Source organism: Mus caroli, unplaced genomic scaffold (genome assembly GCF_978045245.1).
Source record: "Mus caroli unplaced genomic scaffold, Mus_caroli_1 scaffold_8, whole genome shotgun sequence".
Taxonomy (NCBI): Eukaryota; Metazoa; Chordata; class Mammalia; order Rodentia; family Muridae; genus Mus; species Mus caroli.
Genome location: NW_028227263.1, coordinates 139,440,398 through 139,459,429, shown reverse-complemented (window position 1 = coordinate 139,459,429; position 19,032 = coordinate 139,440,398). Strand labels below are relative to the sequence as shown.

Here is a 19,032-nt window from a genome sequence, read left to right as displayed (position 1 = left end):
CTGCAAACAGAACAAACAAAAAACTGATTGAGTACACTACATGGCACTCAGTTGCATGGGCTCATAGCCCAACTCTTCCTAGATCCATTCCTTGCTTTTATACCTCAAAGCTATCTGCATATCAGCCTTCTCAGCTCCACCAGGATGGTGAATCCCAACTATATCCACCTTTGTCATCTAATGACCACTGCACTTCAGGCCACCATTTCCTTTCACACCTGTCACTACAGGAGCCTCTTACACAATCTTTCCATCATGCTGCCTTCTGCTGCATTCCCCACACAGAGATTTTGGGCACACTTTCCTAATGTAAATTAGAGTCCACCTCGACACTCCTCAGTTCTCTGCTAATGTTTCTGAAGCAGCCCACAATCAAACCTAATGACCCTCGTGTGTTTTCAAGTCCCTGGATGCCTTTCAGAACTTATATCTCACTTCTGTCCCTTGTCTAGCCTCTCTTTCAATATTGTTCTCTTTATTCCTTTGCAGCTTTATTGATTCATTCTGCCATGGATTCTTATTTAACTAGCTCCTTCCCATCTTTTAGGTCTCAATTCAAATGCCACTTAGGTCTTCTCTGGGCTCTGGCAGCTCAGTGGAAGAATACTTGCCTATCATAATATGAGGCCCTAGTTCCCATCTCCAGTACCCCCACCCCTCCTGAGAAAAAGATGATAGATATGTAGGTAAGTAGGTAGACAGACCCTTAGAGTCGCTACCACACGGACCCATTTCATATTAGTATGAGTTACATTTTATTGCCTTGTGTGTCTCTTGTGTCCTTTCATCATTAGAATGTACCCTTCTAGCCCATATTTTCAGTCGGTAAAGGTAATTGCTGCCAAGCTTGGTGCCCTGAGTTCAGTCGCTGGGACCCACATGGTGGGAGGAGAGAATCAACTTCAGCAAGTTGCCCTCTGACTTTCACAAGCATACCATTTCGTATATATGTGTACATGCACACATTCATTAAGTAAATGTTACATGTATTTAAAGGACATACATTTTTGGGCCACAGACACTCATTGTCTTGATCATCAAGAATATATACCACTTATCAATTGTCTAATAAATATTTGCTGAACGAATGTTTTAAATGAGTGATTGAATGAAATCCTAGCCTTACATTGATCAGTCTTTTGTCAGTTAATCATGGAACCCCAACAAGATGCTTACAAGACTCATAACTTGGTCGAGCCATAGCCCAAGGTTTGGGGATTTTGTTGCAATTTCCAAGGTCAACCCATCCTCCTGATTTGATAAGAAGACTTAAAGACTCTTCATCATGTAGTCACCATACTCAGAGCAATGATTTATCACGGTGGAAAAACATAAATGGCCACCAAAAGGAAAAGGCTCATGGGAGTGAAATATTTTTGCTTTACCTCTTGATAATTTGTGATGCCATTCATGTTTATCTCAAGTGCCCTCCAAGGCTTTCTAACCTGGGGCAGGCTGGATCCCAGGCTCTGTAACAGGGAAGACAGAGAACAGCAGACAACAAAGGGTGTTAAAAAAAAAAAACATGCTGTTCACCAGGCACTAATTCCATCATCCAGGAAGCAGAGGCAGGCAGATATTTGTAAGTTCAAGGTCAGCCTGGTCTACAGAGCAAGTTCCAGGACAGGCAAAACTACACAGAGAAACACTATCATGAAAACCCAAAACCAAACCAAACCAAACCAGCCAGCTGGCCAAACAACCAACCAAACAACCAATTAAACCTCACTGTCCTGGAGAAGAGTCAGCAGGTAAGCCATAACCAATAGACATTACCATTGTTTATTCTGTGGTATAAAAAAAATGCCCATGGTGGGAAAGAGATGTTGGAAGGTCATGTAGGGAGTGAGCTCTGAACTCTTCCTGGGACTCTCAATCAGTGACTACAGTTAAAGCAACTAACAGTTAAAAGCAGGGCTTTGCAGGTCACTTCTGCTGAATTATAACCATCAGCTTGAAGCTACTTTTGCTCTCTCTATCAGGTGACTTCAGTTGTCCACTGAGTGTTGTAAGCACCTGATGTGTCCTGCTATCTGTCTGCTATTTGCTACTCATTCATTCATTTGTTCATTCACTCATTCATTGTTTTCTTTCTTCCTTCCTTCCTTTCTTTCTTCCTTTCTTTTTCTTTCTTTCTTTCTTTCTTTCTTTCTTTCTTTCTTTCTTTCTTTCTTTCTTTCTTTCTTTCTTTCTTTTTTAACTTTTGTTTGCTATGTACTTAATAAAAATCTCCCATTTAGATCATCTTCTGGTGAGAAAGCATATCCCTTTTAGTTACTTCCGTTGGTGCCATGACAAAATAGCCAACAAAAATGGGTTAAGGAAGAAAGGTTTGTTTTGGCCCCACCCTTTGAGGGTATAGTCAGTTACAGGAGGAGGAGCTTGGAACAGCTGGTCACACAACATCTACAGTCAGAGGCAGGGAGCAATAGATGCTTGTGCCCAGCTCACATCTCCCTTTTAATTTTGTCCAGAACCCCAGACCATGGGATGGTACTGACTGACCACTGTTGGTGAAGGAGGGTCCTTACCACCTCAGCTAACCTGCTCTAGATAATCTCTCACAGGCATGCCCAGACGCTTCTTTCTTAAGTGTCCCGGTCATCTTTAGCATGTCAAGCTGATGACACAGCCTAGAGTTACCAGAGAGGAAAGCTTTGATTGAGAAATTATCTAGAGGCAGCTGGCTCTCCAACTTCCTAATGCTACCGCCCTTAAATACAGTTCCTCATGTTGTGTTGACCCCAACCACGAAATTGTTTTTGTTGCTACCTCTTAACTGTCATTTTGCTACTGTTATGAATCGGAATGTAAATATCTGATAGGAAGGGTATCTGATATGTGGCCCTCGTGAGAAGGTCTTTTGCCCCTCACATGGGTCGCGACCCACAGATTGAGAACCACTGCGCTAGGTCCTATTAGTCTGTGGGCGTGTCTGTGGGAGGACTGCCTTAGTTGTTAACTGATTTGGGAGGGGCTAACCCACTGTGGGCAGCGTTATTCCGTGGACAGGTGATCTTGGGCTGAGTAAGAAAGCTAGCTGAGATGAGCTTGTGTGAGAGCCAGCAAGCGGTGTTCCTCTATAACTTACTGCTTTAAGTTCCTGTCCCAGCTTCCCTCATTGACGGCCTGTGACCTGGAACCGGAAGCTGTAATAAATCCTTTCCTCCTATAATCTGTTTTTGGCTAGTGTTTTTGTTCTTACAGAAAATTAATCTGATTTCTCTATTTTACAACAAACTAGAGAAATGAAAATAAATTGACCAGGGACATAAGTGAAAATAAGTTTCCTCACCTACAGCTCAGTCATAACCTTAAAATTTATTTAAACATTTTATTCATATGTAGATGTGTGTATGTTCGTGCGTCTGAGTACAACTTGTTCATTGAGGCCAGAAAAGGGCATCAAATCCCCTGGAGCTGGAGTTACAGATGGCTGTGTATGGGTGTTCCTAACTGCTGAGCCATCTCTTCATCCACCTGAATTAAAAAAAAATTTAATGTGACTTTTCTGAGAGCAACTTGGCAGCGGTCTCTGTTGTAAAATTTGAATGATGGGGATTATGATACCACTAACAGTTACTGAACACTTTCTAAGAATTCTGCATGTTAAATGGGGCTTGGTGGCACATCACTAATAACCCCAGCGATAGGGAGGTAGAGGCAGGAGGATCAGAAGTTCAAGGCCACATAGTGAGTTCACAGTCAGTCTGGACCATAGATCTGACCTCAGGGGGGAAACCCAACAGTAAACAACTCTGCAGGTGTTATTTTCTTATTTTTACCTTCACAGACATCCTGAGAGTGCTGGCGGTTGTTCCCTATCATTCCCACTTAGCAGATTGGAAAACTGAGGTACAGGAATATTAAGTAATATCCCTAGATGACACAGCCAGCACTTAACTCCATCTATGGAACCTCGGACTCCAGGCTGACATGCCTTTGCCTGAGCTCCTTCCTGTCTCCTCTCACCCTAGAGCAGGGGGGTTTTAAAGTAGAGAACCTGGAAGAAGCACGTGCAAAAATCTTGGCCATAGCAGCTGTCTGCACCCTGGACTGAGACATAACTTAATTGGGGATGGAGGGCGCACTCCACCTTGGCTAGACCCTCAGGACCTGTACTACGCCACAGGGCACCGGGCTCTGTTTACTCCTGCAATTTGTTTCCAGTTTTCTTCAAACGCAGGCTCCCTGCAGGGAGGAGGAGGAAGAGAGAAGGCCGCCTCCTTTTCTCTCCCCGCCACCCCCACGTCCCACCTCCCACCCGCAGCTTCCGAGTCTGCGCAGCCCAGCCGCAGTCCTTGCAGCTCCAGCTCTGCAGAGCCTGCAAGGGTCTGATTGGGGAGGGTGAGTCCTTAGAGGGACCCCGCGGGCGGGAAGGGGGCGGGAGATTGGGCTGGGGGCGTGGGTAGTGATCGGGGAGATGCATTCACGTGTGACTGTGCATGCATTTGCATGCGTGTTTCTGGGGTGGGCGGGTTTACAGTACAGTTTGCTCTAGGTCTGGGGTATGGGAATGGAGGGTCCATGTGGGAGAAGATGGCGGGGAGGGGCATTTAACCCGCTTGGGCCCTCTTTTCTGCTAACTTGATTGTTTACTTGGTGCCTGAACATCCAACACAAATTTCAGCAACCAGGGAGAAGGGATCCTGCAGGGAGCTTACACTCAGGCGTCTGTGTTCCTTCGTGGGTCTGTGCACGTACGTGCACATTGTCTCTCCGTCCTCTCAGGGAGGTCCCCAGTTTCTCTGTTGGGCTCACTGCACCTGCAAATTTGGTTGCATGTGTGCATTATGTCTGTCCTGTGCTCCGTGTGTGGTATCCTGCAACAGGCCAAGAGCATGACTTTATGGAGTCCCACAGGTGTAGGATTTAAGGGACAGTCCCAACTCTCCTGAGCTCTGAGGCTGTGATGGAGACCCTTGCCCATCTGTGCAATGGAGCCATAGCTGTAACTACTAAGTAGGGCCTGCAATCAGAACATTCACCCCAGGAAGCAGGGCTCTGTTATTGTCGTCGTCGTCATCATCATCATCATCATCACTATTATGACGATTTTCCTCGCTCTCACTGACTCTCATCCTTTCCCCTCTGCAGGTGATACGTCTTCTAATTCACAAAGAATACCACAGATAGTGAAATGTGAATCCCTGTCCCCCCCTTTCTACTTCTCTCCTTCCATCTACTGTACTTACAAGATCTTCTAATCTTCCCCTTTCCCCAGGTTTCCCCATGTGCAACTGGCTCCTACCGGTCTTTCCTTATTTATTGTCTAAAGTAACACTTCTTTGTATGGGACACAGAATTTAGAGGACAACTTGTGGACGTTGGTTTTCTTAGGAATTGAACTCATATGGTCAGGCTTGACAGCAAGTGCCTCTTACTCGCTGAGCCATATTGCCACCCTCCCTACCCCACCCACACATGTAGTTTTCTCCTCTAGTTGCTGCTTCTCAGCCTAAACCTGTAATAAACTATGGTTCATATAGAAAGTAAAGCAATAAGCAAACCCAATTCTAAGGATACTCTAATACTCTTCCCAACAATGTATGTGTGGGCGGCGTGCACACGCATGCACACGCGCGCGCGCGCGCACACACACACACACACACACACACACACAGAGTTTTGTGTCTTAATTTGGTTTCAAAATTCATGATCTTGACCTGATCCCCCTGCCTCAGCCTCGTAAGTGGTGGGATTGCCGGGCAGCATCCTGGTGCTTGTTTGCCAATGCAGTGTTGGAGACAGAGTTCTAGGCAAGCCCTTTACCACCCAGCTACATCCCTAGCCCTGCTATGTGTCCACAGTCTCATCTTTTCACACCCCTCCCCCAACATATACCCCAACTCTCACTGAGGTTGCAAACTGTCAGCCCCCCCCCCAGGGTCTATTGTAGGTCTGACATTATATTTGTCTCATGGGATGTTGCCTTTTTAAACGTTTGAAATAATGAGCATTGCGAACTGCAGGCTCTTTGTCTCAAAATAAATAAGTAAAAGCTAGAAGACAAGAGACCACGAGAGGGTAATATGAGGATGATGAAGGGCGGAACATAGGTAAAAGGACATGACTTAGAAAGATGTTACAAAGATTATTTTTTTTTATAGTTTTAACTTTTTTCATTTTTAAAAAAAATGGTGGATAAGTGAATTCAACTTTCTGGGTCCTGAAGCAGTGAGAACATGACATAGTAACTAACCAACCAACTAATTAAATGTTAGTAGTAAGTGCAAAATCCTAAGTAAACCTCCGGAGCTTTAGAATGGCCATTCCAACGCCATGGACAATATACCCATCATCACTGGGACAAACATAGCTGTGGGGCCGGGCATGTATCTGAGTGGCTTCCTTAACCTGGCCATGCAGTGCTTTTATCTGTGAGTTCTTTAGAAAAAAGCAATTTTATCTTAAAAATTTTAAAGTGCAAACAATGCCATCTGAGAAGATAATTTTCTAGTCTCCTGAGAAGTCAGGTGACAGCCACATGTCCCTTGTGTTTTCCAGGCTGCAGAGGCAGGGCAGCTCCTCTCAAAGGACACTTGATTGAGCTTCTCCTACAGTCTTCAGTGCTCCTGTTGTTTCTCCCATGCTGCAGTGTGGCCGCTCATTCTTATTTGCTTTGTGACATATTCCTCTGCATTTGCATTTTGTTTTCCAGTTGGGAAGTTAAAGTCACGGGGAGGAGGCTCTTGGGTGATTGACTTTTGTCTTGCTCGGTTTCTGCTCTGGAAGTGTTTGTGTTCCGATCTTTGGGGACAGCATATCTGACTGCTGCACGGTCACATGGACTACCCTGTTTGGTCCTGTCTGCTCACCCCCAGGATGTGCAACTGGTTCATCCATAGGCTCCCAAGACTTCACTTTTGGGCCTGGCCCAAAGTTCTGATGAGAAATCTTTGGGAAGTTTCATATCCATGGGTAGCAAGTGCTTATTTATGGAGAGGTGATGTTTAAGTTAAGGTTAATGTGGTGGTTTGAATAGGTCTGACCTCCCATAGACCCATGTGCTGAATGATAAGTCCAACAGGAGTGGCGCTATTAGGAAGTGTAGCCTTATTGGAGTAGGTGAGGCCTTGTTGGAGGAAGCGTGTTGAGATGGGCTTTGAGGTCTCTTCTGTTCAAGCTCTGCCCAGTGTAGAACGCAGTCTCCTCCTTGCTGACCACAGATCTAGATGTAGAACACTCAGCTCCTCCAGCATGTCTTCCTGGATGCTACCATGCTGCCCACTATGATGGTATATTAGTCAGGGTTCTCTAGAGTCACAGAACTTATGGGAAGTCTCTATATAGTAAGGGAATTTGTTGATGAATTACAGTCAGTAGTCCAACTCCCAACAGTGCTCAGCAGCAGCTGTGAATGGAAGTCCAAGGATCTAGCAGTTGCTCAGTCCCACAAGGCAAGCAGGTGAAGGAGAGAGAGTAAATCTTCCTTCTTCCAATATCCTTATGTAGTAGGTCTCCAGCAGAAGGTGTGGCCCAGATTAAAGGTGCCATCACTCCTGAATCTGGGATTTACTTTGTCCCAGATGACCTTGAACTCAAAGATCTCCCTGTCTTAATCTTTTGGGATTCATAGCCACTATGCCTCAAGATCTCCATGCCAAGATCCAGGTCAGAAACTTGTATCTCCCAGCCTCCAGATTAGGATCACAGGTGAGCCTTCCAGTTCTGGATTGTAGTCCATCCCAGATATAGTCAAGCTGACAGCCGGAAATAGCCTATACAGATGATAATGGACTAAATCTCAGAAACTCTAGGCCAGCCCCAATGAAATGTTTTCCTTCACAAGAGTTGCCTTGGTCAAGATAACTTCACAACAATAAAAACCCCTGAGGCAGTTAGCCTTGAAGGCAGGGTACAGCTTTAAACCAACAATGCAAGGAGAAGGAATGTGGCCTTTAAACTTGCGTTCAGCAGGGTGTTCTCTCTCTGCAGAAATCTCAAAACGCCTCCATGATGTGGCTGCTGTTGTTACCAGCATCTTTTACGGATGAGCAAGTTGAAACTCAAGAGAGGTTGTGTGTCCTAGGACACACAGCAAGTGCATGGTGGAGGTCACATTCAAGGGCTCACAGTTATCTCTGTGCTTGCTTTACCTGCTACTGGTGATGGTCAGCAGCCAGAAAATTGTAGCCATTCTCTTCCCACTGTACTGGCAATTTTTAAAAATGTGAGTGCTTGGAACTCAAACTTGGGTCTTCATATATTTAAATATATGATATGTATTCGTATGCATACATATACATGTGTAGGTAATGCAGTTTATATGCAGGCAAATATATATTTCAAGTTTATCCACACCTGCCTCCATTGTATGAATGGGAATCTATTTACGTTTCCTCTTGATAGACATCTAAGTTATAAGCTTTTGTTTGACTTCTTGGAGAGACTACATAGTCTAAGCTGGCCTCAAATTTGAGATCCTCTCTTGGTCTTTGGAGTGCTGAGTCTACAGATGTTGTGGCTGCATCCAGTGGTTGTTAAGATTTGTTTTCTGGTCTCATGTAGCCCAGGCTGGTATTCTGAACTCACTATGTAGCTGAACTTATTTCTCTGCTACCTCTCTGAAAGCTGGAGTTAGATGACTGCACCACCACAGTTTATGCCCACTTTGTGTAGTGCTGGACATTGATCCCAGGGCTTTGAGCATGCAACTCCCAGCCCCAGCAGTTAATATTTTAAAAATATTTGTATTTAAAAAAATTGTTTGTGTATCTGTGTACATGTACATGCATGTACATGCAAGTACCCTCAGAGGCCAAAAGAAAAAGTTAGATTTCCTGGAAATGGAGTTACAGAATGTTGTGAGCTGTCTAATGTGGGTACTGGGAACTGAACCAGTGTCTCAGAACTGCTGAGCCTGGTGGATGCTCACCTTGGGCTGCACTGGCTGGCCAGCAGGGATTTGACCTTAAGTCCTCATGCTTGTGCAGCAGCTCTACCCACTGAGCTATGTACCAGCTTTCTGAATAGCTTTCTGAATAGCTTTGCTTTTTTCCTTTTTAACATAGACAGAGGTGCAACGGCTTCCACAAACAAGTAGGCAAAGGACAGTTTCCCCCTGTGTTCCGTAGGTGCCCAGGATGGGAGCGTTACTCCCGGGGGGGGGCGGGGCGGGGGGGGGTGCATATGTTCAGGTGCTGTGGGGTTTTACTAACAACAGACACCCCCACCAGAGCCTGTGAGTCAGCTTGCTTTTAAAAGCTACCTCTGAGGATTTCCCAGGGAGACTTTCTATCACAGGGGGGAGAGGGAGTGCCAGCCAGTCTCTTTTCATCTTTAGGGTTTTTTTATTTTTATTTTTTCTATAGTTATTGAGAATAATAAAGCAAACAAACACAGGAAAAGCAAGCAGATCCCAGACTGTGTTCTGAGCATTCCTGCTAGAGCTGCCCCATTGTCACCGGAAGTTGCTCCCCGCTTACTAACTGAGGGGCACCCCAACTGGAAAGAGACTGGTGACACAGCCACAGAGTGTGGCATCTCACACCCGCAGCCTCTGTCCAGGAAGAGGAACAGGAGTTTGAGGCCAGCTGGGGATATATCATGAGTTCATGGCTACCCTGAGCTACCTAGGCAGTGTCTAAAAACAAAATAAAATAAATCAAGGTCTGGTGAGATGGTTTGGGGAGTAAAAGTATTGTGCCAAATAAGCCCAGTGACCTGAGTCCTGATCCTAGATCCCTGGAGAAAGGAAAGAGCTGACTCTGGAAGGCTGAGCGTCCTCTAATTCACACACACACACACACACACACACACACACACACACACACACACTTAAAACCAACCAACTTAAAACCAAACAACATGTACATTGGCCAAACTAAGGCATGCTCCCTGGTCTCAGTTGAGAGCAAGTGATGTTCTTCCAGGAATTCTTGGGTGGTGGGTCTAAAATCTCTGCCTGTGCTTCTTTGGATGTTAGGGTAAGGGGCTGGTACCCTTTGACCATGACTAAAAACTATACCATTGTAACCAACCAGAATAGAGAAGGACAAAGCTGGTGGGTATTTTATACTTAGTTATTTACTTTTGTGTGGTGGTAGAGTCGGGGGGGGGAGGGTGGGGCATGGTGCACATATGGAGGTCAGAAGACAACTTATGGGAGGTGGTTCTCTCCTTCCACCATCTGTTCCAGGGATCAAACTTGGAGCATCAGGCTTGGCAGCAAGCATCTTTGCTCACTGAACCCATCTTGCCAGCAGCACAAAGCTGTTGAATGGACTGGGCAGTAGGTTTAAGGGCTGCCATCATCAATGTGAAGGGATGAGTGAATCCCAGGAGACAGGGAGATCATGACAGAAGCTTCTGTATCCCAAGGACTAAAGTTTCAGATGATGGTGAAGGCTGGGACAGCAGGCAGAGGGCAAAGTGTTTCTAACGGAACCGCAGGCAGGCTGGCTGATTGGCTGCATGCAGTATGAGGCAAAGAAAGGGCTTCTGGGAAGGATGGAGGGGTTCTGAGCAGGAGAGGAGGATGTGGGAGGAGAATGGACTAGGGGTGTAGAGAGCTGAGTTGCCTTGGAAATGGTGCATCTAGTTGTGGTTTTCAGAGGCCTTTAGACATCTCCAATAGAGAGATGATGGTTAATGCGCTGTAGACAGCCAGTGGCTCAGCAGTTAGGAGAGCACACTGCTCGTCCGGGGACCCAAGTTTGATTTCCAGAGCCCATGTTGGGCAACTCCCAACCTTTTCTAAGTGCAGCTCCTTCTGGCCTCCAAGGGCACGGCACTCAGGTACACATCTACGAAGACACCCGTGCATATCTATAATGTAAAAAATAAGCAAAAATCTTTAAGTGGTTGTCTTAGTTTGGGTTTTATTTCTGTGAAGAGACACCATGACCACAACAACTCCTATAAAGGAAAACGTGGGGTTTGCTTACAATTTCAGAACTTTAGATCATTATTGTCATGGCGGGAAATATGGCGTCATCAGGCAGACATGGTGTTAGAGAATGAACTGAGAGTTCTACATCTTGATCCTCAGGCAGCAGAGAGAGGCAGTGAGGCCCACTGGGTGGGGCTTGAGCAGATGAGACCTCAAAGCCTGTTCCCACAGTGACTTACTTCCTCTATCCAACAAGGCCACACCTCCTAATAGTGCCACTCCCTATGGGGCCAAGGTTTCAAACACATGAGTCTATGAGGGCCATTCCTATTCAAACCACCTCAGTTATAACTGGTCATACAGATAGAAAAGAAATGGCTTACATATCCAGTATGCACAATTTAACATAAATATGTGTTACTGTATCATTTACTTAATATAGAGATCACTTAGTGTAAATTGTATGCCACATTTGTGTGTGGGTGTGTGTGGGTGTGTGCATGTAGTGCACATGTGTGTGTGGGGTGTACATGTTTGTGTGTTGTGGGATATGAAGGTCAGAGGAACTTTGGGAGTCATTTCTCAGGTGCCACCCACCTTGGTTTTGAAGAGTGGGCCTCTCAGTAGCCTGGGCCTTGTTGGTTATGGATAACCAGTGAGTTCCAGAGAGCCTCCTTCCTGTGGGTGAGGTCCCTATCTTTGTACAGAAAACATTTTCATAATTGAGTCATCTTCCTGGTCCATGCATCTCACTTACGAACAGTGTTCAAATATTTTATCTTCGTGCTTGTGTCCTTTTATTTACTCTCCCCCACATAAGTGCAAATTTTAAATGTTATATCATATTTTATTTATTTCATTGTCTTGCACGTTATTTATTTGTGTGTAGGTATCATGCAAGCATGCCAGTGGCCACAGCTGGTAGGTAGACAACAACTCACAGGAGTCAATTCTGCCCTCTCACACAATCCTGGGAATCAAACTCAGGTCGTCAGCCATGGTTGGCTGTCATCTCCACCCACTTGGTGGCCATTTATTTCCTCTTTGTTTCAGAAGTATTTCTCTACTATACATATGGTTGCTGAACACAGTCAAGGGATTAAATGATACATTACAGTGAGTGTGTTATGACCAGATCAGGGTCATTCGCTCTCTATCCCCTCAGATACTGGCATTTCTTTATACAAGAATAAAAAGGGGAAAGTGAGCTAGCTGAGCACTAGCATCCGCTACTTTCTGTTTCCTGACTGTGCATGCAATGCGACCCGATGCTTCACGCCCCTGCAGCCACGTCCCCTCCCCCACCAAGTGGTAGGTCGCTTCTTCAGACTGTGAGTCAAAAGTAACCTTCCATTTGAACCACTGCCCCCCCTGCTCTCTTTCTAGTGTTCAGCAACACACCTAGCACCATTCACTGGATGACCGGGTGTGTCTGCCTGTGACCTTAGGTTTTGAATCCTGTACCGGAGGAACCCCACAGGACACTGGAACAGGAGAAGTAAAAGAAAGCCTGCCTTGGAAGCCACGCCTCCTCCTGAGGAGATGCAGAGCCTCAGGACTGAGCAGACACAGGGACTACTGCCTCGAGACAGCAGGGCCTGGGAGAAGCCATGCCACTCCACCTTCCCCAAGGACTGGGAGGCTGTGGAGGTCGGGGCCTCCAGCTGTGACAGTGATGAGAAAGGTGAGGGTCCTGTGGGAGCCGGGAGCCGGGCAAGGGGGATGCTCTCGGGGTCCTGTGGGAGCCAGGCAAGGGGGATGCTCTCAGCAGAACTTAGGAGAGGCTAAACATCCATCGGTCACTCACTGACCTGTAGATTGTTGAACTGGCTATTTTTTTTCTTTTCTGAATAATATTTTGTCACTTGATACAACAAGCATGCATGGGTTCATAATTCTGTAGGTCAGCAGTTCGATGTGACCTCAGGGGACATTTCTCCTGTTGTCTGTTTTTGCGCTTGCCTGTGGGGTCATAAGGAGCTGGCAAGGCTGTTTCTTTAGATGGCTTTCCTCACACATTGGGTTGGTTGACTAACTCGAGTACTTGAGCCTTGTGTCTCCAAGAGGTTTATTCTCATGGGTCCTTGGAGTGTAGTGAGGAACAGGGAATGCTGGGATACCTAAACACTTAAAAAGAATTGTGCGCGCACGCGAAAATGTGTGTGTGTGTGTGTGTGAGTGTGTCTTTGAGCAAGTGCATGCAAGTACCTACAGAGGCCAGAAGAAGGTACAGGATCCACTGGAGCTGGAGTTAAAGGCAATTGTGTCTGATGTGGTTGCTTTTAACCACCGAGAATCTCTCCATTCCTCCATCCCTCATTCCCTCTATCCCTCTATCCCTCAATCCCTCCATACCTCCATCCCTCCTAGGCACCGAGTATCTCTTGAGCCCTCCTAACCACTGAGTATCTCTCCAGCCCTCCTAGGCACTTTTAAAGCCTTTGTTAGCAACTTGATAATCCTATGTGATAGGTCAAGATATGGCATGGTCAAGGCCAGGCTTAGTAAGGGATTTTCATATGGAGACACCACACACACACACACACACACACACACACACACACACACACATCCCTAATCATGTCAGATAGGGAACCCACAACTGAGGTTACTAACAAGATCATGCATGGGCAGAGGTCACAGTGTATTGTTAAATCCACAAGCAATGGTTCAGGGCCTCCTCTCTAATAATTACGCAGCTCAAATGTCAGAGGTGTTAAGGGCATTGAGCCTGTTTTTAGCTGTTTTCTTGAACACAGGTTGGTTTAGGAAGTTCAAAGTAAGAAGTCAGTTAAGACAGACAGACCCCTGGGCCAGCATGCTGGCCCAGTGGATAAGGATGATGGCCTGAGTTTGATCTCCACATGGTAGGAGATAACTGATTCCCAGAAGTCTGATTTACACATGTGTGCTATGGTGTGTGCCTCCACTCACCCCTGTTAAAAGAAAATAAAAGTAGACTCTAAGCTAGGCATGGTGGCTCTTGTAATCCAGTACTTGGTAGTCTGAGGCTGGAGAATTGCTCATGAGTGTGAGGCTCACCTGGCTCAGAGAGAGAGATTTCCAGGCTAACCTACATTTCATAAAATGAAACAATCTCTGCCAACTTTATTCAGCTCAGGATTAAGAAGGATGCACAGGTAGTAGCTGTGTGGGAAAGTCTTCCCCGGAAGCTTCTCTTGTAGGCCGTAGGAAAGCTCCTGGAACAGTTTTTCTTTGCTCTCTCACTCAGATCTTGCTTGGGAGACCATTAGGGAACTTTTACCTTCTGGACAGGTGAACAGCGGAGCCCATCAGATGGCCCAGTTTTAGCTGCAGGATCAAAATTCAGGCCTGATATGTTATCAGCCCCACATGAACCATGTGTGTGTGTGCCTGCTTGTGTATACATATATATCTATATATGTATTTGTGTTTTTATGTTTGTAAATGCATGTATATACATGTGTATATCTGTGTGTATATGTTTGTATATATGTATATACATGTATATATGTGTGTGTGTTTGTATATGTATGCATGTATTTGTATGTATATACATGTATATGTGTGTGTTTAAATATATCAGGTTGTTGGTAGAGAAGGGCATGTATGCATGTGCTTACGTGTGTATGCATTTGTGTGTGTTTGTATATGTATGTGCTCGTGTGTGTATGTCTATATATACATATGTGTATATGTGTACATATTTAAATGTGTCGGTCGTTGGTAGAGAAGGGAGAGGATGCCATGGAGAGAGCTTGGGAAGCCTAATTTCCATGTCTGCTCACTCACTCACAGCCCTTTTCTTTTCTGTTCTTTTGCCTTCACAGATCTGTCCTCCCAAGAGACTGGGCTATCTCAGGAATGGAGCTCAGTAGAAGAAGATGACGAGTCAGAGGACTCCCAGGTATGTATAGGGATTACCATGCATGCCTCCATCCATCTGCCCACCTCCCCATCCACCATCCCCTTCACACAGTCACTTTCCCTCTTCCACTGAGACCCTGAGTTTGATTTCCCTCGTAGTATGAATCTATAATCCCAGCCCTTAGGGAATAGAGGCAGGAAATAGGAAGCACAAGGGTCATTCTGGGCTATGTAGTGAGTTTGAAGTCAGTCTTGGCTACATAAGACTGTGCATTTGTGTGTGTTTGTAAATGTATGTGCTTGTGTGTGTATGTGTATATATATATATGTGTGCATATGTGTGTATGTTTAAATGTGTCAGGTCATTGGTAGAGAAGGGAGAGGATGCCATGGAAAAATGTTTTTTTTTTCCATTAGTCAATTAATTAATTCATTAACATCCCAATTGCAGCTTCCTGCAACTCGATATGCCAAGGTGGGATGCTATCTCTGGGAAGCCTCCCTTCACTGAGGAAGAAGGGAAGAGGGCAGGGGGGATGTGGAGGGAAGGAGTTGAGAGGGAGTGACTGGGAGGAGAGGAAGGAGGGGAAGCTGTGATCAGGATGTACAGTAAAAAAGCGTTATTTAGATAGGGCAACACAGAAAACACACATGTTAATGCATATGGATCATTTGATCAAGTTTATTTCAACATTCGAAGGATCACTGCACTAGTTAGCATACATGTCATTGCTCCCACAACACCTGATGATACATGAGAGGCAAGACTTATTTCAGTTCATGATTTTAGATGGCTCTTGTCCATCAGCTCAGTTCATGGAGGCGGGAGCATTTGGTGGAGGCTGTTCACCTAGAAAAAAAAATGAGGATACAAGACAGAATCAGGACTCAGGGCTTTGTATAGGTTTATCCTCAGACTTCCTTCACTCAGCTTGTCCTCGAGCCTCCACAGTCTCCCAGGACAGCACTGTGCACACTCGAAGCAGGAGTCTGTAGGAGATATCCAGAATTAGACCATAACAAACACTATCTGACCTGGGAAGACAAAAATGAGTCTGAGTGCTTAGAAGCAGGCATCCAAGGCTGAAGAGATGGCTCAGTAGTTAAGAGTGATTTCTGCTATTCCAGAGGACCCAAGTTCCATTCCCAGCACCCATGTCAAATATCTCATAGCCACCTGTAACTTCAGCTCCAGGGGATCTGAATCCGTCTGCTGGCTTCCTGGGGCACCAGCCATGCACATGGGACACAGACATTCATGCAGGCAAGATGCCCTCCTCCATGTACAATAAAAAAATTAAAAATAAAAGTTTACAAAACTAAAGTGGATTTTTTTTTTAAAGAAGAGAAACAGTTGTCTTAGCGAGAGGATGCTGTGATGATGCCCTTGGCTACAGTGATAGGAATAAAAGGCTAACTATGGAAATGCTTCGAAGGCAAAGCTAACAGCATTTGCTGATGCCTTGAATACGGGTGGAGAAAAACAAAGACCGATGCCACGTTTAGAGGAGGGTTCTGAAGGAATGGCATGAGTGCTCAGAGGAGAGACACTTGGCAGGAGCGAGGAGCAGAGTTTGGATTTTCAGAACCCATGTAAAGGCTGGGCGCATGTGACAATCTGCCTATAATTCTAGCACTCTGAATGTGGAAGGCTGAGACTTGGGAATCCCTGCTGCAAGGCAGCCTAACTACACTAGCCTATGCCACCAAGTTCTGGGTTCGAACGAGAGCCCCTGCCTCAATGTATAAGGTGGAGATCAACTAAGGAAGATTGCTAATGTTAACTTCAGGCTTCCACATGCATGTAAATGCACATGAATGTTCACACACACACATGCAAATATACACATGTGTGCTCATACACATGTGAACATGCATGCCACACACCAGAAACATGTGGGAAAATATTCAAGGTGGCTGTTATATTTACAAATGAATACAATAAGTTAGACAGCTGGAAATTTAAAAGAGGGGTTGGGTCACGAAACACACACCATACAGTGATATTTTGCAATTTTCATCCTTTATTCTGAAATTTTTTTCTCCAAAACACAGGTACATTGCTTGCTTCCGTATGTTTATCTAATATCTGGTTACTCTAACAGCTTTTCTGCTGGTAGATCCTTAATCATACGTTCATATTTTCCTGTGGTAAACTGTATCAATCTCCTTCCTTTCCAGTGCTGATATTTTCTTTCCCCCCTCTCTCCCCCTCTTTTAGGGCTTTGTGGAGTGGTCCAAGGCTCCACAGCAAACAACCATCGTGTTGGTAGTGTGTGTGCTGTTCTTATTCTTGGTATTAACTGGGATGCCCATGATGCTTCACATTTAACTATCACAACAGCTGCTGTATGGAGACATGAGCCCTGTGTCGCGTTAAGAAACTGTCCTGGCTAGAAACCAGGAGTGGATACTGAGCATTAAGAAATGCTTTTCACACATCCATTGAAAGATTTATTTTTAATTCTGTATATGTGTGTGTATCTTTGTGTGTATATGTGCTATTGTGAGTGCAGTGCCTGCAGAGGCCAGCAGAGGGAGTTTGAGCCCCTGAAGCTAAAGTTGTAGGCAATTGTGAGCTGCCTTTATGGGTGCTGGGAACAGAGCTCTGGTTCTCTACAAGAGCAGTAAGTACCCTTAAATGCTGAGCTGTGTCTATAGCTTCATGAGTTTTTTTTCCCATAAAATTTTTATTAAGAGGTTTCTGTATTTCTAAAATTTATTTAAATGAATACAAGGTTGATTATAAAAACACATTATTTTGTTTACTATTGAGAAGTTTTGTATACTCCTGGGCAAGAAAAAAAACCTGTGAATTAATTGGAAGACATTCTGAATTGGAAGACATCTCTTCAGAGCAGCTGAAAAGTGTGCAGCTTAGGGTCAATGTTGACCCATCTCCCTATGTTTTAAAATTACCATTGTATAATTTAACATTTTGCTTGCCTGTGTTTTTTGTACCATGTTTGCACCTGGTTCCTGTGGAGGCCAGAAGAAGGTGTTAGATCTTTTAAAATTGGAGTTACAGATGGCTGTGAGCCACTATGTGGGTGCTGGGAGCTGAACCTGGATCTTTTGGAAGAGCAGCCAGTGCTCTTAAATGTGGAGCCATCTTTCCAGCCCCATTTTTCATAACACCCTCAGTGTATACAGTCTTTTCATATAGACTGCCTTTTCTTGCTATTTTATATAAGGACACTTGCCTCTCTATCTTGATGTGTTAAGTTGGTGCTATTTTTGTGAAGTTTTGAAGATGTCATGGCTTAACTTGACATCTTTGAGAGATCTGAGTAAATTTTTTTATGCTTTTGAATAATTTCTGTAGCTTGAGAAGTATCAGGTCCTTGGCAGATTAAAAGAGTTTACTGTGGCTGGAGAGATGGCTTCATGGTTTAGAGTGCAGATCACCCTTGCAATTTGCTTCCTGGCAACCGTATCAGGCAGCTCACAACTAACTGTAACTCCAGCGCCAGGGGCCCAGACTCCCCCTGCTGGCCTCCAGGGGCATGGCATGCATATGCGCATACCCACCCATATTCCCCCCCCCCAACATATAATTAAAAAATAAATCTTAATTTTTTTAAAAAAAGAATTCACCAGTAATGAATTCTGAGGTTTGTGAGAGGGAAATCTCAGATGATGAGATGATGTTTGGAAAGCAGTTTGAATTATCATATGCCATTATGATGAGATGATGTTTGGAAAGCAGTTTGAATTATCATATGCCATTACTATGATAATTCTATCTTGGTAGCTTAGGAACACTTTTTTACTTCTTGGATTCATTTTGATGATTTATAATAATCTTTTATCCTCTAGAGAGTTCTTCATTCTGTAGGTCTTTTGGGACTATAAGCTTAATTATGAACACTATTTTTATAATTAAACAAAAAGGTTCTCTGCATTTTTTCCTATCACTCCTTTCCTTTTAACTCGCCATTGTGGCTTCCTTGTTATTTATTTGCTTTTACCAAACACTTATCTGGCTTTTGTTACTGTCTTTCCAAAGATCTAGTGTTTGGCTTTATTTATATTTATTTATAATTTATAAAATTATAAATATCTATATTATTTCTTTTGTTATTTTTGATATGTTAAATTATAGAATATGCACACTGTGCTTAGTTCTGGCTACTTTTATTTCTTGTTTACCTTTTAAGTGGTATACTTCATTTACATTCTCTCTATATTTGCAATAACATACTTAATAATAAAAAGATCCTTCTGGATATAACCTTGGCCACGTCTTAACATTATATAATCTACATCCTTGTTTATCTTGACATTTTTTTTTTTGGAGCAGTCCTAGTAAATGCTTCAAAGTCCAGTGGTTTAGTTTGTTTTCTGTC

At 44.4% G+C, this 19,032-nt stretch overlaps 1 protein-coding gene across 4 annotated transcripts in view; it reads left to right on the top strand.

Annotated features, from left to right (window-relative positions):
- Window positions 1-19,032, top strand: part of Smim17 (small integral membrane protein 17) — a 31,266-nt gene that overhangs the window by 11,876 nt on the left and 358 nt on the right. For 2 of the 4 annotated variants that reach the window (XM_029479244.2, XM_085842385.1), the window contains exons 3-5: window positions 12,283-12,518; window positions 14,647-14,723; window positions 16,905-19,032. The exon at window positions 16,905-19,032 is cut by the window's right edge and continues 358 nt beyond it. In XM_029479244.2, the coding sequence (XP_029335104.1) occupies window positions 12,377-12,518; window positions 14,647-14,723; window positions 16,905-17,015 (330 nt within the window). In that variant the 5' untranslated portion in view covers window positions 12,283-12,376 and the 3' untranslated portion in view covers window positions 17,016-19,032. Of the gene's footprint in view, window positions 1-4,268; window positions 4,348-12,220; window positions 12,519-14,646; window positions 14,724-16,904 lie in introns of those variants that run through there. The other 2 variants (XM_021166546.3, XM_029479245.2) reach the window with 2 other exon arrangements.